The 24655-nt window shown below is 42.0% G+C and overlaps 1 protein-coding gene across 1 annotated transcript in view; it reads left to right on the top strand.

Moving 5' to 3' along the window:
* The window catches only part of FNDC1 (fibronectin type III domain containing 1), a 218668-nt gene that overhangs the window by 159763 nt on the left and 34250 nt on the right, over positions 1–24655 (top strand). The window contains exons 10-14 of the mRNA XM_040429455.1: positions 13302–13413; positions 13518–13895; positions 15884–15958; positions 17818–17958; positions 18316–18546. Coding sequence (XP_040285389.1) covers positions 13302–13413; positions 13518–13895; positions 15884–15958; positions 17818–17958; positions 18316–18546 — 937 coding nt within the window. The remainder of the gene's footprint in view (positions 1–13301; positions 13414–13517; positions 13896–15883; positions 15959–17817; positions 17959–18315; positions 18547–24655) is intronic.

Genomic DNA, 24655 nt, shown 5'->3' on the forward strand with positions numbered 1-24655 from the left:
TATAGAGCAACCAAAAATCATATGTACCCTAAACTAGTACCAACAAAACTTCCACCCTATCCCATAGTTTCTAAAATGGGGTCACTTTTTGGAGTTTCTACTCTAGGGGTGCATCAGGGGGGCTTCAAATGGGACATTGTGTCAAAAAACCAGTCCAGCAAAATCTGCCTTCCAAAAACCGTATGGCATTCCTTTCCTTCTGTGCCCTGCCATGTGCCCGTACAGCAGTTTACGACCACATATGGGGTGTTTCTGTAAACTACAGAATCAGGGCCATAAATATTGAGTTTTGTTTGGCTGTTAACCCTTGCTTTGTAACTGGAAAAAAAATATAAAAATTGAAAATCTGCCAAAGTGAAATTTGGAAATTGTATCTCTATTTTCCATTCATTCTTGTGGAACACCTAAAGGGTTAACAAAGTTTGTAAAATCAGTTTTGAATACCTTGAGGGGTGTAGTTTCTTAGATGGGGTCAAGTTTATGGAATTTCTACTCTAGGGGTGCATCAGGGGGGCTTCAAATGGGACATGATGTAAAATAAAACAGTCCAGCAAAATCTGCCTTCCAAAAACCGTATGACATTCCTTTCGTTCTGCGCCCTGCCGTGTGCCCGTATAGCAGCTTACGACCACATATGGGGTAAACTACAGAATCAGGGCCATAAATATTGAGTTTTGTTTGGCTGTTAACCCTTGCTTTGTAACTGGGAAAAAAAATATAAAAATGGAAAATCTGCCCAAAAAGTGAAATTTTGAAATTGTATCTCTATTTTCCATTATTTCCTGTGGAACACCTAAAGGGTTAACGACGTTTGTAAAATCAGTTTTGAATACCTTAAGGGGTGTAGTTTCTAGAATGGGGTCATTTTTGGGTGGTTTCTATTATGTAAGCCTCACAAAGTGACTTCAGACCTGAACTGGTCCTTAAAAAGTTGGTTTTTGAAAATTTCTGAGAAATTTCAAGATTTACTTCTAAACTTCTAAGCCTTGTAACGTCCCCCAAAAATAAAATGTCATTCACAAAATGATCCTAACATGACGTAGACATATGGGGAATGTAAAGTAATAACTATTTTTGTAGGTATTACTATGTATTATAGAAGTAGAGAAATTGAAACTCGGGAATTTGCTAATTTTTCAAATTTTTGGCAAATTTGGTATTTTTTTATAAATAAAAATTATTATTTTTTTACTCTATTTTACCAGTGTCATGAAGTACAATATGTGCCGAAAAAATAGTCTCAGAATGGCCTGGATAAGTCAAAGCGTTTTAAAGTAATAACCACTTAAAGTGACACTGGTCAGATTTGCAAAAAATTGCCTGGTCCTTAAGGTAAAATAAGGCTGTGTCCTTAAGGAGTTAAGCTAGAGGGAATTATGAACAGTTCCAAATACCAGTCAATATTGGCACCAAACCTTCAGGCTTCTGCTAGAAAGCTGAACATGAAGAGGAACTTCATCTTTTAGCATGATAACGACCCAAAGCATACATCCAAATCACCAAAGGAATGGCTTCACCAGAAGTAGATAAAAGTTTTGGAATGGCCCAGCCAGAGCCCAGACCTGAATCCAATTGAAAATCTGTGGGGTGATCAGAAAAGGGCTGTGCACGGGAGATGCCCCCTCATTCTGACAGATTTGGAGTGTTTTTGCAAAGAAGAGTGGGCAAATCTTGCCAAGTCAAAATGTGTCCTGCTGATAGACTCATACCCAAAAAGACTGAGTGCTGCAATAAAATAAAAAAATAAAAAGGTGCTTCAACAAAGTATTAGTTTAAGGGTGTGCACACTTATGCAACCATATTATTTTATTTTTATATTTTTTCTTCCCTCCGCCTAAAAGATTTCAGTTTGTTTTTCAATTGAGTTATACAGTTTATAGGTCACATTAAAGGTGAAAAAAGTTCTGAAATTATTTATCTTTGTCTCATTTTTTTACATCACAGAAACCTAACATTTTAATAGGGGTGTGTAGACTTTTTATATCCACTGTATGTGGCCTCTTCTCTTTATTGCTGCTGCCACTGCCCTTCTCCACTAATGTTGCCTCCTGCTCAGCACCCCAATCACCACACCACCACTGTTACCACCATCATCAACACAGGTATGCATGAGGTTCCCAGATTCTACCCAACCTCCTCCTCAGGGCAGCCCAAATTGTTATGGCTCTCACACAAGTCATCAACAGGGAGACTATCTTGACTATCTGCTGTAGGGCATGGTTAGGTTTTATTGCCAGGTGCCCCTCTAGGAAAGGGAAGTGAAGACTGAGTGGGCTCCACTGAAAGCCTTCTTTGTAGCTGCAAGAAGGAGGAGAAGGAGGAACGCTGTGACCTCTGGTTCCAAGGAACAGTGTCGGACTCCAAAGTTTCCTCCACATCATCCTGCTGTGACTGAGAGGAGTGAGCCATCCAATCCACAGTCTCATCCTCTTTCTCCTCAACAATAATGTTGCACTTTTCCAAAGCCAGCAGGGACAACTGCGGCTTACTCTACTTCTGTCTAGATAGCTGGTGCTGCTACCCACATTCTAGTTCTAGGTCTTTTGTTTGGAACCCTTCTATAGCCCTGACATTTTTGGGCCTCTCAGATAATGTTGTTCACTACTTGTGAAATAATTATGTATATATGCAGGTTTCGTTAAATTGAACACTCCCCAAAAAAATAATAATAATCCAACCGCATGGATATAAAATAAACAGAAGATTATGGGCCAGGCCTGATGCTCAATGTCACATTAAAACTCACAGGTACCGTATTTTTCGCCCTATAAGACACACTTGTCCATAAGATGCACCTAGGTTTTTGAGGAGGAAAATAAGAAAAAAAATATTTTTAACCAAAAGGTGTGCTTTTGGTGGGTTTGAACTAATGGCGGTCTGTGCATGACACTATTATGAGGGATCTGTGGATTACGCACTGTTATGGGGTGGGGGATTTGTGGATGGCACTGTTGTGGGGGGATCTGTGGATGGCACTGTTATGTGGGGGATCTGTGGATGGCACTGTTATGGGGGAGCTGTGGATGGCATTATAATGGGGGGTCTGTGGATGGCATTATGATGGTGGGGGGGATCTGTGGATGGCATTATGATGGTGGGGGGATCTGTGGATGAAATTATGATGGTGGGGGGGGGATCTGTGGATGGCATTATGATGGGTGGATCTGTGGATGGCACTGTTATGGGGTGGTGGATCTGTGGATGACACTGCTATATGTGTCATCCACAGATCTCCCCATAACAGTCCCATCGACAGATTCCCCCATCATAATGCCATCCACAGACACCCCCCCCATCATTATCCCATTCACAGATTCCTAGGTGGGGAGAGTGGCGGGGCCGTGCAGGCACTGTACTCTGGCCCCGCAGCTCAGTATGTAATGTATTATACGTAGTGTTAATCATCAGATCTAAACTAAATAATGATGCGCTCCCCCTGCTCCCCATGTACTTACCGGTACACATGTCACGCTCCTGTAGTAAGCACTAGCATCTAGCAGGCAGGCCGGGCGGCCGTAACTCACTGAGGTCACGTGCCTGCTCCGCCTACTTTATTCATAAAGTAGACGGAGCAGGCACGTGGCCTCAGTGAGTTACGGCCGCCCGGCCTGCCTGCTAGCTGCTAGTGCTTACTACAGGAGCGTGACATGTAAGTACGGTACACATGGGGAGCAGGGGGAGTGCATTATTATTCAGTTCAGATCTGATGATTAACACTGCGTATACCGGTAATACCGGTATACCTGCACGGCCCCGCCGCTCTCCCCGCCTACTACAGTCCCTCCTCCCTCCTCACTAATACATCGCAGTCTGCGATGTAAATTGCCAGCATTCGCCCCATAAGATACAGGGGCACTTTTCCCCCACTTTTGGGGGGAAAAAAGTGCGTCTTATGTTGCGAAAAATACAGTGAATTGCTGCCCTAGCCTGTTCAATGCTACACTGATCACTAGTGTTGAGCGAATTGTAACATCCAAAGTGAAATTCAATATGAAGGTTTAGGAAAAATTGGATTCGCCACACATTCAAATTTATTTGCGCTTTGTGGTAACAAAACTTTTTTTTCTAAAATGGCGGCTGCACGTGTTACACAGTGAAAGTAAGGAGGCCTGAGAATGCAAGATCACCCTTAATGCCGTGCAGCCAGCTAATCCGCTGTTAGCCACCCCCCTATGATGTGACGGCCCTATAAAACCTTAATCCAGAGCAATCTCCATAATTTCACTGAGCATATGGAGAGACGTGGCAAGCAGTCATGTGCTAGGGACAGTGTTGCTAAAAATAGTTTTAAAAAGAATATTAGAGAATGAGAGTGCAGGGAGAGTACAGGGACAGTGCAAGGGGATAATAGGGAGAGTTGTTTGAGACTGTAGGGAGTGGATAGGAAGACTGCAGGTTGAGTGTAATCGCCGCGTGAATCTAGTTCAAAATTGATAGTTAATCTGTTATTTTACTGATAGACTTACTGTGCGTCAATATTAAAGAGCAGTCTAATATATTGCCACGTGCATCTGGTTCAACTGCTGCCACATTCATAGTTAATCCGTTACTTCATAGATATACTTACTTTGTCCCAGTATTGAAGGGCAGTCTACTATATTGCTGCGTGCATCTGGTTCAACTGCTGCCACATTCACAGTAAGGGTCCATTCACACGTCCGTTTTTTCTTTCCTGATCTGTTCCGTTTTTTGCGGAACAGATCTGGACCAGATCTGGACCCATTCATTTTCAATGGGTCCTGAAAAAAAACGGACAGCTCAATGTCTGATTTTTTTTCAGGACCCATTGAAAATGAATGGGTCCAGATCTGGTCCAGATCTGTTCAGCAAAAAACGGAACAGATCAGGAAAGAAACAACGGACGTGTGAATGGACCCTTAAAGTCTGTTACTTTATAGATAGAATTACTGTGCCTCAGTATTAAAGAGCAGTCTAATATATCGCCACGTGCATCTTGTTCAACTGCTACTACATTCATAGTTAATCCATTACTTTATAGATACAGTAGACTTACTGTGCCTCAGTATTAAAGGGCGGTCTAATAAATTGCCACGTGCATCTTATTCAACTAATGCCACATTCTTAGTTACACTACTGATGCAGTTACTGTACACTATGGCCAATAGTTGTCTGGGACCTCCAAAGGGACACACAGTGGCAAAAATGTTGCTGTTGCCGGCACAACTAGCAGCAAAAGAAGAAGGGGGTGGTAGAAGCCACAGCAACAGGCCAGAGCTGCCCTTGTTATCCAGCGGTTGTATTTTGACCAAGAATCCAGCTGTACTGGAATGGTTGACTTGCTTTTCAACATTATCTCAAGTGACAACAGATACACACAGCCAGGAATCAGTGGGTTCCTCTGGCATCATTTTAAGTTGGCATGGCCCAGGAACTTCCTCTGTGCCCTCACCTATCCTAAACCTGCCTCTTGCTTTTGCGGCTCTTCTGCTAGCCAAGTAATGTATGCCGCTGGCTCTACTCCGCTGCAGACTTCTCTAGGCATGCAACTACCGATGATGACAGTCGGGTGGGAGCACATGTTGCGAAAGGTCAGGGATGTGTGCTAGAGAGAGGCGAGGGAGACATAAGTGATGACCAAACAGATGTAGATGATGATGTAGCCCAGGGATGGCCAACCTGAGGCTCTCCAGCTGTTGCAAAACTACAACTCCCAGCATGCCCAGACTACCTACAGCTATCAGCCTATAGCAGGCCATGGTGGGAGTTGTAGTTTTACAACAGCTGGAGAGCCACAGGTTGGCCATGCCTGATGTAGCCGATCACACCTGGGAGCCGAGTGAAGGGAGGGCATCGTCATCATCAGGGGCGAGGGTGGCAGAGTGCCCATGAGACAGCAGAGTGGAAGTGTGCCATGAAATAGCACGGTAAAAGCATGCCCATGAGACAGCAGGCAGAGATCTGCAGCCAAACGCTGGAGGGGTACACCATCTGCTACTCGGGAGACTACTACCTGTCAGGAACACACTAGCAGGGCACAGGTTCATAAAAGCAGAGGCAGGCAGGCATCATGCAGTGGTGGGGGGAAAATTCCATACTTGACATTGTGGGAATTTTTCATCAAGTCGCTAGGGTGCTAATGTTCGCACGACGGCCCTGCGTTAACACATGGAGCATCACCATAAAGTGGCGTGGGAAAACCATGCCACTCATTTAGTGTTTCAGCCTGATGCAGAATCCACTGGATCTCCCAACGGCCTGCACACCCTCTCCAACAGTCAGGGCTTGACGATGTCAGCAGAAGGAAGCTATCAGTCCTTCCCTTCGACTTTAATGTGATCTATTGCTTCTGATGCTCCTCCTCCTACACCTTGTCACTTGGTTCGACAGCAATCAATCACCGAGGCGATTGCAAAAAGACAACAGTGTGCGTGCACTCATCCAACGGCGCAGAAGCTGAATGTGCACCTGGCCAAATTGGGGCCAGTCCTTGGGCCTCTCAATGCTGACCTATGGAGTTGTAACTATGGTCAAGGTCAATATATGGTGTTCACAGCCCACTGGGTAAATGTCGTTCCAGCCAGCCACACCAGCAACTTGTCCAGGTGATGGCAATGCTGTCTCCGCGTTGTAATCGTGAAATATGTGCCAATGTCCTCCTCTGCTTTCTCATCCTCCACCTTGTCCTCACCTCCCAACTAGGCACAGTTTAAAGTGGTCTTACATCATATTACCTATGCAAAGCTAAGCGTTGTCATGCGGTTTTGCACCTGGTCAGCCTTGGCAAACTGAGCCACATCGGGGAGAAACTGCTCACCATCATCAATGAAGAAATCGAACACTAGCTGTCTCCTCGCCAACTGGTGATAGGAACCATGGCTACTGATAATTGGAAGAACATTTTGTCTGTGCTGCATCAGGAAGGGCTGACCCATGCTCCCTGCATGGCACACGTCTTCGATCTTGTTGTCACATGGTTCCTAAAGTCTTCCACTTAACTGCAAGAACTATTAAAAATGTCCAGAAAACTGTGCATGCGCTTCAGACACTGTTACCATGCAAATTATGCTCTCCTTGAGCTTCAAAGGAAAAATGCTCTAACCCAACATTGCCTGATATGCGACGTTTCCACCTGTTGGAACTCCACTCTAGATATGTTCGACCGCCTGTACGAGCAGAGGAAGGAGGTCAATGATTTTCTAATGCTGGAGAGAGACAGGTTTACTCCCTGGTGTAACCTCCATGTTAGCTAGTGGCAGCTCATGCGTGACACATGCCATTTGCTCAGGCCCTTTGAGGAGGCCACTTTATTTATACACAACTAGGTGGTTTATCTGCCAAAGCGACAGGAGAGGAGCAGGAGGAGCATGAGGAGCTGGAGGGCCAAGACAAAGATGACGCAGATGACCCAGACAGACTGTGGAAGTATGCAGTGGAGATGGAGACAGGAGCAAAAGACCAGATGCATGCTGTCATGTTTGTGTAGTGATAGCCGCATTGTCAGGATTCGGCAAAGGGATGACTACTGACTATCCACGTTGTTAGACTCTTGCTACTGGTCAAAAATTAGGGCATTTTTTAGACCTTCTGAGAGAGATGCAAACATTGATTACTATAGAGACATGCTGTGTAGTTGGTTGGTCACTGCCTACAAGCGCCATTGCCCATCCTCAGGAAGGTCTTACTGGGTGAACCCTCTGTGCTCACGCTCGACTGCCATGACTAGTGTGTGTGTGTATGTGTGTGGGGGGGGGGTGACGGGGGGGGGGGGGGGTGACGGGGGTTCAAGAGCTGCACCGTCTCCATATGCAGCGCCTACTGAAGAAACAACCCAGAACAGCGGGACAGCAGAATCTCAACCAGCAGGTGATGGTATACTTGGACTGCACCCTGTCATCCATGATCCAAGATCCCCTGGACTACTGGGCATGCAAACTTGAAGTGTGGCCTCAACTGGCCGAGTTTGCCATTGGCATGCTTTCCTGCCCAGACAGTAGTGTGGCATCGGAGCTGCTGTTCAGTGTGGTGGGGGGCATAGTTACCCCTAAGAGAACTCACCTTTCTGCCCAAAATGTTGAGAGACTAACCTTCATAAAGTTGAATCAGACATGGATCAACCAGGATTTCCAATGCAATAGAATAGATCATTCTGCCACTAATGATCATACTGTAGTGTGCTGCTACCCCAGAATATTCTGCAAAATGGGCCATTACTTCTGGCTATGTGCTGCTGCCACTATTCTGATGCTGCCAACCGCCTGATGCCATCCGCCTGCTGCCTCTACTGCCATTCCTACAATGGGGCTTCTTGACCTACTGATATGTAAATTTTTAAAAGGATATGCATGCCACTGGGCCTTGCTATCACACTGCTGTTGTTGGGTTCTGCTACTACTGTGATCTGCCACCATCTTGTGCTGTATGCCACGGCTGCTGCCCCCCCTCCCTACTCTATAATGAGGCTACCACTGTTACTGCCACTGCTGTTGGCCCCCATCCCCACTCTGTCATGGGGACACTATTGTTCCTGTTACTGCCACTGCTTTTGGCCCCTATCCCCACTCTTGTATGGGGACATTATTGTTTCTGTTACTGCCACTGTTGTTGACTCCCATCCCCACTCTCTTATAGGGCCACTATTGTCCCTGTTTGTCAGAGTTGACATCACCGTTTATTTTTATGTTCTGATCCATCTGAAGAACAGAAAAATCAAAAAAATACTGTATTTTGAGTATCTGTAAGGCCTCTTTCACATGGTCAGTTTTTGGTCAGTATTTGATCAGCATTTGCAAGCCAAAAGCAGGAGTGGGTCCTAAAGACAGAAGAGATGCAAACATTTCTATTACATTGTATCTCTGTTTTGGACCCACTCCTGGTTTTGGCTTACAATTACTAATCAAATAGGGATGCAAAATACTGACCAAATACTGACCATCTGAAAGAGGCTTTATGGATTCTCAAAATACAGGATTGTTATTTTTTTTTAAATCAGTTTTCTGTTCTTCTGATGGATCAGAAGAACAGAAAAATAAACAGTGGTGTGAACACAGCCTTACTGCCACTGCAGTTGTCCCCTCTCCCCACTCTGTCATGAGAAAACTATTGTCCCTGTTGCTGCCACTGCTTTTGCCCCCCATCTCCACTCTGTTATAGGGCCACTTTTGTCACTGTGAGTACCACTGCTGCTGCCGCCCTCCCCACTCTGTCATGGGGCCACTATTGTCACTGCTGCTGCCACCCTCTGCACTCTGTCAACGGGCACTGCATGGTTAAGTCCACGGTGATAAAAAAAAGTATGTTTTTGGACTGCCACATAATGCATTAAAAGATGCAGGTTTTTTCTCCACTACTTTATTGGTACTGCCTCCATTTCTTTATTTTGTTCCTCTAAGGAGCCATTTAGGAGCCATTTGGACACAGCTCCTGCAGGGGCCCACACCAGGTTTTTGCTTTACCGAAGAATGCTGTATGCTTTTCTTTGTGTTTAACTGAAGGGATTAGCTATGAATCTTGTTGCACTTTGCAGTGATGCACATGGTGATAAATTTCACCTGCCTGAAATACTGACGGCACAGTACCTACAGAACGGATTAACTATGAATGTGGTGATTACAACGTAATGCATGAGGTGATACACTCTCCCTGCAGTTTAACTTCCAAGCCTTCATACTGATATTGGGCCCCCAAGTGGGATGAATATGATCAGGCAGAGTGGCCTGGGTATACCTGATTTATCATGATTCATGATGAATTTATTCAGAACGAATCAAATTTCTTGTCGAAGTTCAGCAAATTGGCCAAATAGAATTTTTGAAAAATTCGTTCATCTCTACTTATCAACTATATCCTGGATAAAAAAAATTGACCCCTGCAAAAAAAAAATATTATTACAACTGATATAGAATAAACAGAAACGGACAATTGAGGTCTGATGCTCAATTTCACTTTAACACTCACAGGTAAATAGCTGCCGTAGCCTAGGCATTGGTGTACTGATTACCTATATGCTGATTTTCATTAAATTGAACAATCCCCCAAAAAATAACTTTCCAACCGTGTGGAAATAGAATAACTGAAAACAGACGATTGAGGCCTGAACCTTAATATAACACTAACACTCACAGGTAAATTGTTGCACTAGCCTGTATATTTCTGTGCTGATCACCTATTGTGACGGCTTCAGTGTTGTACGCTATGACACCTTTGCCGGTTGGCAGGGGCAATGCGTTGTTGTCTGCATGTGTGTTCTTTGCTCCCCTTCTCCTGGTTCCTCCTCTGTCTGATGCTGGAAGGGTTAACTCCCTGGCTGGGTGTGGTCATTTTGGTTTTATTACCTGTGGCTCCCTGGCTGGAGTCAGTTGTACTCCAGCCGTCGTTGGTGCTGGAGTCTGCTCCAGTCCAGGGTGTTCTGTCTGCCCAGTCCTTGAGGGCCACCTAGTGGGTCATACTGTCACGGTAAGGAGTGGGGGAAACACCCCATCGTACAATGTCAGGTATAAAGGGGAAGCAGCTAGGCCGGGGTCACCTCTGGAAGGGGGCTGGTTTCCTGGAGGGGTGAATCATAAGCCTGTATGCAGCGCTGCCTGGGACTGCCGTGTATCTTGCGGCATGAGGTCCAGGCAGCATCTGGTGTGCTGGATACCTGTGTGTGGCTGTTGTTGGTACGGTGTCCTGTTTGGTGTGTGGGCTCCAGTACTTATGCACGGATTCTAGTAATGGTGGCTGCGGCAGGTAAGTGTGTTTCTGTGTACTTACCTGCCGATTTTGTTACTGTATACAGTGTCCTACTTTTCTTTGCTACTAGGCCAAAGATACTCCTGTTCTTCCATGTCTTGGAAGAACAGGTCGTCTCTCCCCTGCTCCTATGAAAGGGATTATCAGGGCGACTCAGGGCCAAAGGTATCCTGGGTATGAGCCGTCCTACCATCCAGGTCCGCTCATACGGTGAGGAGTTAGGGTGAGGATTAGGGACGCTTTAGGAGGTGACCTGATCCCTTATCCCAGCCTAGTTGCTTCCCCTTTATACCTGACATTGTACACCTATATGCTTTATTAATTAAGTTGACCCCCATCAAAAAAATAAATAAAAAAAATAAAAATGAATAAATGGAAACAGACAAGGCCTGACGCTGAAATTTATATTAACTCTCACAGGTAATTTGCTGCCCTAACCGGGTATTGGTGTACCTATGTTCTGATATCATTAAATTGAACAATCCAAAAAAATAAAATTCCAATGTGTGGATATAAAATAAATGAAAACGGATGATTAAGGGTCAGGCCTGATGCTGAATTTCACGTTAACACTCAAGGTAAATTGCTGCCCTAGCTTGTGTATTGCTGTACTGATCACCTATATGCTGGTTTCATTAAATTAAACAATCCCCCAAAAAATAAAATTCCAACCGTGTGGATATAAAATAAATGAAAATGAATGATTAAGGGCTGGCCTGATGCTGAATTTCATGTTAACACTCACAGGTAAATTGCTGCCCTAGCCTGTGTATTGCTGAACTGATCACCTGTCTGGATTAATTACATTTAATGACCCCCCCAACAAAAAAAATTGGAACTGTGTGTGTATACATTATAAATGTCTTTTAGCCCTAACATTTTATTCTCAATTATTGATGTATACGGATTTTTAATTTTTAAAATTTAATCTTAAATAAGTGTGATGACCAGATAGAGAGTATTTTATATGCTATGGTAGATTGAAGGTAGAACACGTATTGTACAGTTTTTGCTTATTCCACCCCCCACCCCGCAAAAAAAAGATTTCTGTGAAAATGGGAAAAAATAAAAGGATGTCCTCGCAGGTATCTGCTTTTGAGGTTTGCAGCAGCTGCACTTCTGCTAGGAAGCACTGAAGCCACAGATCCTCACTCCCTGGCTGACAGCTTCCCTGCTTGTCCGTATTCAACACACACAATTCTTCTTCTTCTTTGTAATTCTAACCTTTCCCTTCATTATCCTAGCAGTAGAATACTAGCTGGATTGTTTTTTCACTATGATTGTTTTTATGACAGACACTGTAAGATACCCTTATTCACAGCACAGCACAGAAGGGTCATGTGAGCACCCTTCTTCTTCCTCCGTAGTGCTTTTTTCCTGCTGACATGTGCACTAAAATGGTGCTATGTGTCAAAGATTCGGGTTTGTCTGCCGTCCGAATAATAGCACTCATGGTTCACTTATCTTTACTGTTCATCAGTAGCCAAAGACACTTCCCACTTGTCCAGCCCTTGGATTTGCCAGCACTGTTCACGTGAGAGGTGCTGACCAATCCAAGGGCAGCAGAAACTGTCTAGGAATACCAAATGCAGTGTGTATCAGGCCATCTGAGAATTTGTGCAGCGATCTTTGATGGCGGAAGAGGAGTCTGTTAATTACTGGATCTGTGGCAAAAAGATGAAAATGAGGGAACCATGTCATTGTTCTTTTTGTTCCCCAGTTAATGTGAATTTTTTTTATCTTGAACCGGAGGGTCGCTTTAAGTGAATGTTGGGTTAGGTAGGCTATGTTGCAGGCCTCTTTGGGAGTTATCATGTTTCAGGGAAAAAGCCAAATGGGACCTCCTTGTTTTCGTGTATGCCCAAAACCTTTCCAAGATTTCTAAAGGTTATTATCTAATTATTTTCTTTTATGAATTTCTATGAATGAATGATCATGTTCATTTTGTACAGTTCAACAATTTTTTCAAATCCTGTGCATTTTACTGTATTTTATGAAATCCTTCTTAAAGGGAACCTGTCACCAGGATTTTGGGTATAGAGCTGAGGACATGGGTTGCTAGATGGCCACTAGCACATCCGCAATACCCAGTCCCTATAGCTCTGTGTGCTTTTATTGTGTAAAAAAACCGATTTGATACATATGCAAATTAACATAAAAGAGTCATATCTTACTTGTGTGACCAGAGAAGAGTCAAATTTTCAAGCTCTGACTCATCTCAGGTTAATTTGCATATGTATCAGATCGGTTTTTATACTCAATAAAAGCACTATGGGGACTGGGTATTGCGGATGTGCTAGTGGCCATCTAGCAACCCATGTCCTCAGCTCTATACGCAAAATACTGGTGACAGGTTCCCTTTAAAGTCAAACTTATGACTATTATAGTGATATCTGTGGTGCACTATTGCAGTGAGTAATTATTTTAAGATCCGGTCCAATAAAAGCTTTATTAAAACCAAACTGAATGTATTGGGTGCTTTATAGGTTTATATTGAAAAAACAATGGAAAAAATACATTTAAGTGGTAATAAAACTACTTTGAGATGATATATAATTTATATTCTTTTAGTTGTATTTATATTTTATGTTCATGCATTTTCATTTCAGGTTGTAGATTTAAACCGAGGAGTGATTCTGAACACTGAAGGACGATATCTTCAGGACTCCCAAGGAAAGCCCCTTCGCATAAAGTTGGGAGGAGATGGACGAACCATTATTGGTATATTCTGGATTCAACATGCCATGCATGCAAGGAACCTCAAAAAATGTAATTTATTAACATGTATGTACTATTTGAAAATTAATAACATTGCTCCTTGACAGATTTAAATGGTACCCCTGTTGTCAGCCCTGATGGATTACCACTATTTGGGCATGGAAGATTCAGTAAGCCAGTGGCAAGTGCTCAAGACAGACCAGTTCTGAGCCTTGGAGGGAGACCTCTTAGGGGTCTTGAAGTGGCAAGAACAACCAGACCTACCACCACAAGGATGACAACCACTCCAAGGACAACAACTACAACAACCCTTCCTCCAACTACTACTACTACTACTACTACAACTATACCTGAACCAACTACTATTGAACTGACTACTGAAGAACCAGTTAATCCTACCTGCGCACCAGGTTCTTTTGCACAATATGATGAAGAAGGAAATATGATTATGGGAGATGGTGACAAGCCAGACTGCTACACAGAAGGTACCTGAAATAGAATAGAGATTATATATATATATATATATATATACAGTATAGTACTATATATACAGTATAGTAACAAATAAACCTATGAACAAATACAAAAGATTAACTATACTATAGTTAATCTTTTGTATTTGTTCATAGGTTTATTTGTGTATTTCATTGTCTGCTGTAAATTTTTATATAATAAATCCCCAATTTTGCATAATCCAATTTTAGCTAGTGTTGTTTCAGTGACTTTGGTGGAGAATTTCTTTGGGGAGTGGGTCATCTTTTGTGTATTTTTTTAACTTTGTCCCAAGAAGCTCAGAAAGGGTCATTGAGGTACTTTATGAGCATTCTTATTATTACAATTTTATTTTCTTACACTATAATTAGTGTTGAGCGAATCAAAGTCAAATGAATTGACTCCGATCCGAATTTCATGAAAAATTTGATTCGCTGCAAAGATGAATTTCCTCGTACTTCGTGGTAACTAATCAATTTTCCCTGAAATAGAGGTTAAAAACAAACCAAAAAAACATACTCACCTCATTCCTTTGCATGCGAAAAGGCTATCTTGATTGAAGATGCCGCACAAAATCTCGCGATGTGACACAGTATGACGTCACTATGCCGGCCAGCATGATGAGGTCATCACGTCACTGTGCGAATCCTGGCAATCATATGACCAGTCATATAACCACCAAGACCAATACAATTCCTACCCTGTATATGTGAGAGAACTTTTGCTCAATAAATCCATCAGATAGACTTGTTCATAAATAGACTAACAGATAGAGAAGAGAAACAACTGCAGCGCTCACCTGTATACGTATTGGGAGGCACGCATAAAAGCCCGGACCCGGCTTGACAAAGTTTTTATGGGAAGCTGTATCCATCCTTCTTTTTTCACATAAATAGACTAACGCACACTTAATTTGCCTCTGCTGCCAATCAGACTTACTTTAACTTACTGATGTAAATTATAGCTCTGGTCTACACCAGCTACAGTGGTGCCCAGAGTGCCAGAGATGCACCTTATTTATTAAGAGGCATCTGCCTCTTAATAACTTAGGAACATCTCACTCCAATACACAGGGGATCAAGACTGGGGTGGGGTACGCCAGTCTTTATCAATCTCCTCCATTAGGTTTTTTTGCTTAAAGGGTTTCTACCACCAGAAATACTGTTATATAGCTGACTGACATCAGCGATGCACTAATGTCAGCACTACATAACAGTATGTTTTTTACCTTTCTCCCTGCAGCCGTTTTGGTAAAAAAAAAAGCACTTTTATAATATGCTAATGAGCCTCTAGGTGCTATGTGGGCGTAAAATCAGCACCTAGAGGCTCCGTCTACTCACCCTTTATCCCGCCCCCAGATCCTCTGTTCTGCTCGCCCCGCTCCTCTTGATTGATGGCACGGTCCGCCGCATCGCTGCCGAAATCCCGCGCCTGCGCTGTTCACTTCTGTATTCGGTGCAGGCGCAGTGAGTGAATGATGCGCTCCTGGTTCCGGATTCCTTACTTGCGCTTGCGCTGACTTCATCACAGTAAGGAATCCGGCATCAGGAGAGCGTCCTTCACTCACTGCGCCGAATACAGAAGTGAACGGCGCAGGAGCGGGATTTCGCCAGCGATGCGGCGGACCGTGCCATCAATCAAGAGGAGCGGGGCGGGCAGAACAGAAAGCCTGGGCGGGATAAAGGGTGAGTGGACGGAGCCTCTAGGTGCTGATTTTAGCATATTATAAAAGTGTTTTTTTTTACCAAAACGGCTGCAGGGAGAAAGGTAAAAAACATACTGTTATGTAGTGCTGACATTAGCGCATCGCTAATGTCAGTCAGCTACATAACAGTATTTCTGGTGGTAGAAACCCTTTAAGATTAGTAATCTAAAAAATTAAGACAACCTTCCTGTAGGTTTAAAGTGCTTGGACTATTTGATACTGTCTCCAGTGGATGAATAATTCTGATATCTCATTTACTGTTAATTGTTTTAACAGATAGCTACTCTGGCCAAGACCTAATTGTTACAACTGAAGCTGCAGAAAAGGTGACATACTTTGACCTTGATCAAGGTAAATATTTTTGACCATACATCATGTTGGAGGACTATTTTATGGAAAATTTGTTCTATATAGGGTAGAACTAAAACTAAATCTAAAACGTATATTATTCACTGAATAAAAATGAAAATGCCAAAGTTTTTGTTTACAAATAAAGTCATGGGGAACATGAATAGGTTTAGAGTTCTAAGAAGTTTTATAGAACTCTATGAGGAAGATTTATCAAACTGGTGTAAAGTAGAACTGTCTTAGTTGCCCATAGCAACCAATCAGATTCCACCTTTCATTTTTCAGAGCTCCTTTAGAAAATGAAAGGTGGAATGTGATTGGTTGTTATGGGCAACTAAGCCAGTTCTACTTTACACCAGTTCGATAAATCTCCCCCTATGTGATGATATTTAATTTATTGCTTAAATCAAACCCTTTGGTTCAGGAAAATATTTAACATAAGAAAGGGAATGCATAGTTAAAGTATCTGGGACTCTCCTTTTTATAAATCCTGCCAAATATCTGCTGATTTAAGGTCCACAGTGTATTCGGTGCATTCACCTAAAATGTCTGTGAGCGTTTCAGATCACCCTATGCACAGTGTGCCTCTGTAGACAGAGATGCTAACCTAGCATAGGTCCATTCTTAAGCAGGGTGGAGTGTCTCAGGCTACCAAAGCATACTTTGGATAGAGTAGTCTGAGGAGCTGTGCCCATTATAGTTGAATGCAGAGGCTGTAACATTACTTAACTGGCATACAGTACAATAATTAAAAAAAAGGCAGGTCCCGGGATAAAGTAACATGTTTAAAGATTTCTATTGTGGATCACTGGGCTGTAGCCAAACATAGCAACAATACCAAAGTGAAGTGTGGGCATATAAACAGAATGAACAATAAGAAAACCAGGCAATCCAGCAGAAGTCTCAGCAGAGAGAAGTATGTAAAAGTGGAGTAACAGAATTAGGTTCATAACAGTGGAGTAGCAGTATCCAGGAGTGAAGCACAAGGGTACAGACATGAACGGTAACCAGTAGCAAAAGGGCCCAGAAGACACAAACACAGATGGAAACAATAGTAGTGATGCCCCTCAGTAGTTTGTATGTTTTGCCTGCTTGCAACTAGTTTACATGAAATATAGTATTAGTCTTAATATGGTAGTTTCACCAAAGTAGATTTTAACCTTTAAGGATGATTGCACTTAGTTTGATTTTTCAGATAATGCAACAAATTAGTTAGTTTTTATTTTATGGTTCTAGAGTTTGTGTGAATCCTTCATGTAGTTGGCTGCCCTGCTGCTTCTCACATAGATCCGACTGGATCAGCTCTGTTTGTTGTCTATCCCTTCTCTCAATGTTAGAGGTAGCAGCAGGGAGAATGTTAGAGTGTAGTGAGGGAGAAGTCTTCAGGGTAGGGGAGAAAATCACACAAGCTGTACTGTAGCATAGCGTAGATTGGGAAGAAAGAACTCAATACTCTACAGGAGTTGGAGAAAGATCTCACACTACTCAGCAACAGCATCTGTTAGCACAAGGAAGAAGAGATCCCTACTGAGCTGTAGAAAGGGAAACCAGAACAAAAATGAAGCTGTGCTGATAGATGCAAGCTAGTGAAGCCAGTAGCTTCCTAAAAACACAACCTGACATCCAGTATATACTGCATTACTTGGAGGGACACACATAAGAAAATGAGAGCAGGTTGTCATATCGAGGGTATAAAAATGAACAGGGGGATGATAATTACAGACTGAAACTTAGTGAAACTTTTTTTTTTTAATTCAAGGTAACCCCCTAGCATACGTAAAATCATGTTTTCCTATGCCAAAGTTGTCCATAGCCTTTAAAACAAGCTCATAGGCAAACTGTAATATTGTTGTTATTTTTAGATTATGAGTTTATTGAAACTACACGTCGTCCAATACAGACAACAACACGGCCTCCAATTATTATAAAGGAACCAGAAATAAGGTCACTTGATGACAATTTGGTATCTGAATATGATGCAACGGGCAAGAAACGATTCACTGGTAGGTACTTTACTGGGATTAGACTAGACATACATTGTTAGTTATTTTGCATGCTTTTTGTATACTCTTTATTTAAAACGTATGATTTTGAATAATGTGTCAAGCCATGTGAAGATTTTAACAAAACATCATTTGAGGACATTTACGATGTAGCAGCAGGGGCGTAGGTATAGAGGGTTTAGTTGACCAACTTCCCTATGCGAGGACACCAGCACTATGAATGTGAAACTTGACAGCCTCTATTTGAGATTTTGTATCAGAGCCCAGGAGCCGAATGTTATGCATAGATCTTTCATGATTATGTTTAGACCTTTGATACCTTAATGAATATGTTCCGCACTGTTTCCTTATCCCTAGCTCCATACGTATCATATATAAGTAAGGACCCAAATACTCCATGCTCCCTTACTGATGCTCTGGAACACTTCGAAGTGGAGAACCTGGCTGATCTGTTACCTAAAGAAATGAAAGAGGGACTTCTACCACCTCAAAACATATCTTACAATATCACTATTGTGGCAGTTGAAGGTTGCCACTCCTTTGTAATTTTAGACTGGGCCAAACCGAAAAAGGGTGATTTAATCACAGGTAACAGCTTTTATTTTAATTTACATTTCATTCAAAGAGTTTACAATATGTGGGATACACTATAATACTGTGTGTATATAGTAAGTTAGGATGCAAGTGCAATAATGTGCAATTTTGTTAACTGAACGCTGCTAATATCTGCAAAACTAGAAAAATAATATAGGTGCTTCCTCAGTGGTCACAGCCTTGTAAAATAATATCATATATCACAATGCTGCAAGCAACTTTCTTACATTAAATTATACATTACTATTATATTTCAGTAGGGGTAAGTATAATCTGTGCATTTTAAAATCACAAAAGAAAATGTCTAATTGTTTTCTATTGTTGAGCATTGTAATGTTACCCAATTGTATAGCTCACATGTATTCCTCTGTTGGCTGGAATTTATTATCAATTGGACACCAGGTTGTAGAGGAACAAAATGTAACTCAATTAGAAACACAGGGAATTAATTACATCTAACAGAGGACACGAATGGCATGCAAATCATTGCTGAACACTGGTTTAAATAAGCACATTTTACAGGGAAGTAAAATGCAGTAGTCAAAATATTGATAATTGACATAATCTTCATTGTGATTAGTGAGTCACAAAGGACTTGGCATGAAGATGAATAAATCATAGCTGCTTTAATTGTTAAATAACAGGGGCGATTTATTTTTATCTTAAAGCAGTATTCACATCTCAGACACTGGGGGCATATCGCCAGGATAGTGCGTGCTTGTCTATTTTCAGAACTTACACAGAAGTGAAAGGAGAGCACATGCATTGTGCACTGTTCTTTACTTTTGGGGCGCCCGTTGTGGAGATAGATGTTGGTTCTGTCTCACATTGGTGGCATATCCTAGCGAGGTGCTATAACCCTTTAAGTATATGGCTCTATAAAATGAACAAGACTATACTGTAAAAAATAACAATAAATTATAATCTATCACAGATGGCACAAATTTCAAGAGTAAAATTGGTGTATGATGTGATGCATGTCTGACACCAGTCAACATAAAAAAAATCTAGCTGGCGTATGATGTTCCAGGATTCATAGTGATTTTGGCGCATCATTATGAGGTCTGTATGCCAGAAAAAGAAATCTACTCCAGCAAGAGAGCTGGCAGAGATTTCTGGTGACAAACAATAAAATTAATAAGAAAACAAGGAAAGCTCACCTCAAAGCGTGAAACTCCTGAATTAGAACAATAAATACAATAGTGGTAAATACAAAATAAAAGCGGTTCTCTAGCACTCCATTAAAACCATAAAAAGTGTATTTTTATGTTTTTAACGGAGTGCTTGGAGAACCACATTTCTTTTGGATTGACCATAGATTGCTGGCATGATGTGCGCCAGTTTTATGGCATATGTAGTGTTAAATGAGTCAAAAGTAGTGATGGTGGTGTAAAATGTCAGAAAGTCACAAATTCTGGGGCTAAAGCAACATTTGCGCCAAAATTTGCGACTATTGTTTGCCAGAAAACTGGCACACAAGCTTGATACATCCCTCCATGGATTTCAGCAGTCTTTTCTATCTGACTCAACTTAGCTCTTATCTCATTGCTAAGAACTTTGAAAGCTATATGCATCTATGCAAAGTTTTTTTTGTTCTATTGTTTCAATGTGTTGAAAATAAAAATAGTTTTGATATGAAAAATCCTATGGTTTTGTGTCTGCAGCTCCTATGCAGACGTATGTTTTTGCTTGGTTAGAAATTGCAAACAAACCTTGTGTAGTCTGATCCTGCAATCAACTGTGTTCACATGTGGCAGATTTTCTGGTCGAAATTTTTCCAACTGAAGATAAATTCTATTCACCTGAAAATGCAAAAAGTTGTTGCTCAAATAAGCCAAGAAAGATGCAAAAAGTTTCCTTATTTCGTGACTTTTTGAAGCCAGTATTCTAGAGTGCAGGGCATGATAAATTATCCCCATGTCTTGAGAATTTACTTAGTGTCGCACATTACACATTACATGATTAATTACACTAAATAATTAGAACATCTGTATTTTTTGTATATGGAGCTTCTCAAGGCATTGCCTGTTGGGGGATCTTAAAGAGGTATTCTCATCTACGACAATGGGGGCATATTGCTTGCGCAGCCACCGCTCCCAATCATTTCTATGGGCCTAACGGAAATAGCTGAGCGCTATTTTCGGCAGCCCTATAAAAATGAATGGAGGGCGGCTGCGCATGCGCAGTGCACCCTCCACAAATTTTGGGGTTCCATTCTCGGTGGAGGTGTCCTCCATTAATTACTATGGGGCCGCCTAAAATAGCCGAGCGTGGCATGCTCCCATTCACTACTATGGGGAGAGCTGGGGTCCTACAGCCACCACTTTCCCCGCTCTGTTCTTGGTGTAGATGTGGGATAATTGTGATATGGCCCTATTGTCTCAGATGGGAAAACCCCTTTAAGAACAGGTTTAGGATACAATAATTTGAAGGAAGTCCCACATGGTATTTGTGTCTTAATCCATCCTCACTTATCCTGCAATTCTGGTGTTTTTGCTATTCTTTGCTAATAAACACTAGAACTTAGTTAGAGGGAACCTGCTACCATGAAAATGCTACCCAACCGACATACTAATATCATGCTACATATCAGTCTGCGGCTGAGCAGATTGATATATGTATTTTTGTGGAAAAGTTTAGTATAATTATTGATTGAACCTTTGTGTTTTTATGATTAGGAGTCCAGTAGTCAGACCTATTGTTAGTCTTCCCCATCTCAGTGTGCATACAAAGATAGCTGTAACTAAGTAGGACCACCCACAGGACATTTAAGCATAGAATAGGCAGAGATTTAAATGAATAAAATATCAGTTATACTGCATATTTTCCTACAACACTATATACACTCCTCAACGCTGAAATTTCAACACCAAAAATGACAAGCTGTAAATTTATACAAATCAGGGAAGTAGCAGGTGTCAGTAATCTGATCAGATTTTCAAGCACCTAGCTCCAATCTGTGGAATGTGAAAGACATATGACGCTAGATTGAAAGCAACGTTTTTTAGCCATGTAAAACCACAAAAATTGGATCAAGTCATGTGGGGTGATTGCCACTTTTCACAAACTGAGGAGGACACAATAGTTGAACTGAGAGACTTTGGTTTATCACACTTTTTTTTTCATCGGTTCGATCCGAATTTATTTGCGGCAAATCGCGTTTAAAAAACAGCTATTTCCTGGCTGCAGAGAGTCTTTATAGTGGTGTAGAACACTGTGCCTTGCAGTAATACGCATAGGGAGTCTGCTCTGGTAGTGAAATAATTCTGTGAGTCAGTATGACATGCAGATGATAAAACTGACCAAATAACTCAAGTATGAACTCGTTAGCACCAAGAAGAAGCGCACTCCTTTTACACCGTAGTCAGCTGATTCCACATAGATGTCTACAGAACCTGTTCTATTAAACGCTTATACAAGTAGAGCCCCCCAACAGAGTGGAAAGGGTGTCAGCAGTAAGTTTGTGTTGACGTCACTGATTATTTTGCCCTTCCTCTGATCCGTCAGAACAATAACCCCCAAAAAACGGATCCTGTCTGTTGAGCATCCGCCTTCACTCGGTCAGCATTTGGTCAGTAATCCATCAGAATTGCTAATGCCAAAAAATATGTTCTCACTTCACCATACAACGGCAAATACTTTTTTTGTGCCACTAAAACATGCAAAAAAGGGCTTTAGAACATATAACTGCACCTCTGAACAGCAAATATATTTTTCTTTTGCCACTAATACACAACAAAAAGGGCTTTTGAACATATAACTGCACCGCTGAATGGCAAGTAGGCCCTTATTTTTTTCCACTTATACACTCCACAAAAGGCTTTAGAACATATAACTGCACCGCTGAATGGCAAATATATTTTTCTTTTTCCCACTTATACACTCCACAAGAGGCTTTAGAACATACGGTGGGATGCGAAAGTTTGGGCAACCTTGTTAATCATCATGATTTTCCTGTATAAATCGTTGGTTGTTACGATAAAAAATGTCAGTTAAATATATCATATAGGAGACATACACAGTGATATTTGAGAAGTGAAATGAAGTTTATTGGATTTACAGAAAGTGTGCTATAATTGTTTAAACAAATTTAGGCAGGTGCATAAATTTGGGCACCACAAAAAAGAAATTAAATCAATATTTAGTAGATCCTCCTTTTGCAGAAATTACAGCCTCTAAACGCTTCCTGTAGGTTCCAATGAGAGTCTGGATTCTGGTTGAAGGTATTTTGTTCCATTCCTCTTTACAAAACATCTTTAGTTCATTCAGGTTTGATGGCTTCCGAGCATGGACAGCTCTCTTTAAGTCACACCACAGATTTTCAATTATATTCAGGGGACTGAGATGGCCATTCCAGAACGTTGTACTTGTTCCTCTGCATAAATGCCTTAGCAGATTTTGAGCAGTGTTTAGGGTCGGTGTCTTGTTGAAAGATCCAGCCCCGGTGCAGCTTCAGCTTTGTCACTGATTCCTGGACATTGGTCTCCAGAATCTGCTGATACTGAGTGGAATCCATGCATCCCTCAACTTTGACAAGATTCCCAGTCCCTGCACTGGCCACACAGCCCCACAGCATGATGGAACCACCACCATATTTTACTGTAGGTAGCAGGTGTTTTTCTTGGAATGCTGTGTTCTTTTTCCTCTATGCATAACGCCTCTTGTTATGGCCAAATAAGAAAATTTTAGCTCCATCAGTCCACAGCACCTTATTCCAAAATGAAGCTGGCTTGTCCAAATGTGCTTTAGCTCACCTCAAGCGGCACTTTTTGCTGCTGATTGGCTGCATGCATGGCATTATGGGTGATCCCGCCTTCCCAGAGTTCCTTGCTCCATGTCCTCACACATGCAGCAGCCATTGTAGGAAAAAATGCGATTCGTTACCACGAAGCGTGAGGAAATTCAGATTCGGTGCAAATCGAATTTTTCCTGAAATTCGGATCGAATTCCACTTCATCAACTTCGATACGCTCATCTCTAAATGCTGCATATCCCAGTGGTTGGGAGAACAAAGATGAACTAGAATGACAACAAGAGGTGCACAGAGAAGAATGAAGCAAAGTGATCTATTCTGTACAACAAATGAAATCTGGCATCACATCTGAAGGCTAAGGTGGCAAATAGTGTCTAAACAAATCATCAACACAACATTAGTTTATGAGCCAAACATCCAGCTACAGGTGTTCCATTGACCTCATGCCAGCACTCTCAAAGGCTATCATAATACACAGCAAGATGGGAATGGAGGTTGGAGTGGAAGTCTATCCTCTTCAGAGATGAATCCTGCTTTTGTCTTGGATGCAATGGTAGCCGGAGATCACATGGGCAATGCCATGAAGAGGCCTTCACAAAAGGAATGTCACAGCAGTCCTACTTCTAGAATTATGGGGTGTGGGGTGGCATAATGTACGATAGCTGGAGCCCTCTAGTCTTTATTTCAGATACATTAACATGACATTGATTTGTTTGTGGAACCAGTTGTACAGACATTTCTCCAAAGTGTCCAAAGTTCTCCAAAGGAGACGTTTTTCAACAAGACAGTGCCAGGCAGCATGTTGCTCATGCTAGTGTGAGGAGCCGGGGTGGCCTAAATGTGCTACTGTTGCCTGCAGCATTTCTGGAATTATCTCCCATTGAGCACATCTGGGATGGCAATTGGAAAAGGAACTGCCAGCAATGGATCTTTGATTTATATGTCCAAGTGCATTCAGCATGGCAGAACATTCCACAGACAACTGTCAACCTTTTCCCAACATCTGCCGTACATGTACAGCTGATGCCAGGTCTTTAAAGATGGCTCCCACTCCAGAGCAGAGTGAGAGCCATAGCTGCCATGTTTCTGCTGTTTCACATAGCAGACAACTGAGACTAATGTCTGTGACTGGCAATAACGCTGATCGCAGACATTTAAACCCTCAGATGCTTTGGTCATTGTGACCACAGAATCTGAGACAGCTTTTCTCAAGGCGATCGGGGGGAGTCCTTCGTTCTCTGTAGTAGCCTTGGACTTTATGAAGGTTTTGAGACGAAAACAGCAGTAGTTCATATGAAGGACTGCAGGTGGCAGGGCTCCATAGGAACAAAGTGAAACTCCCATGGGCTG

This window comes from Bufo bufo, chromosome 4 (genome assembly GCF_905171765.1).
Source record: "Bufo bufo chromosome 4, aBufBuf1.1, whole genome shotgun sequence".
Lineage (NCBI taxonomy): Eukaryota > Metazoa > Chordata > Amphibia > Anura > Bufonidae > Bufo > Bufo bufo.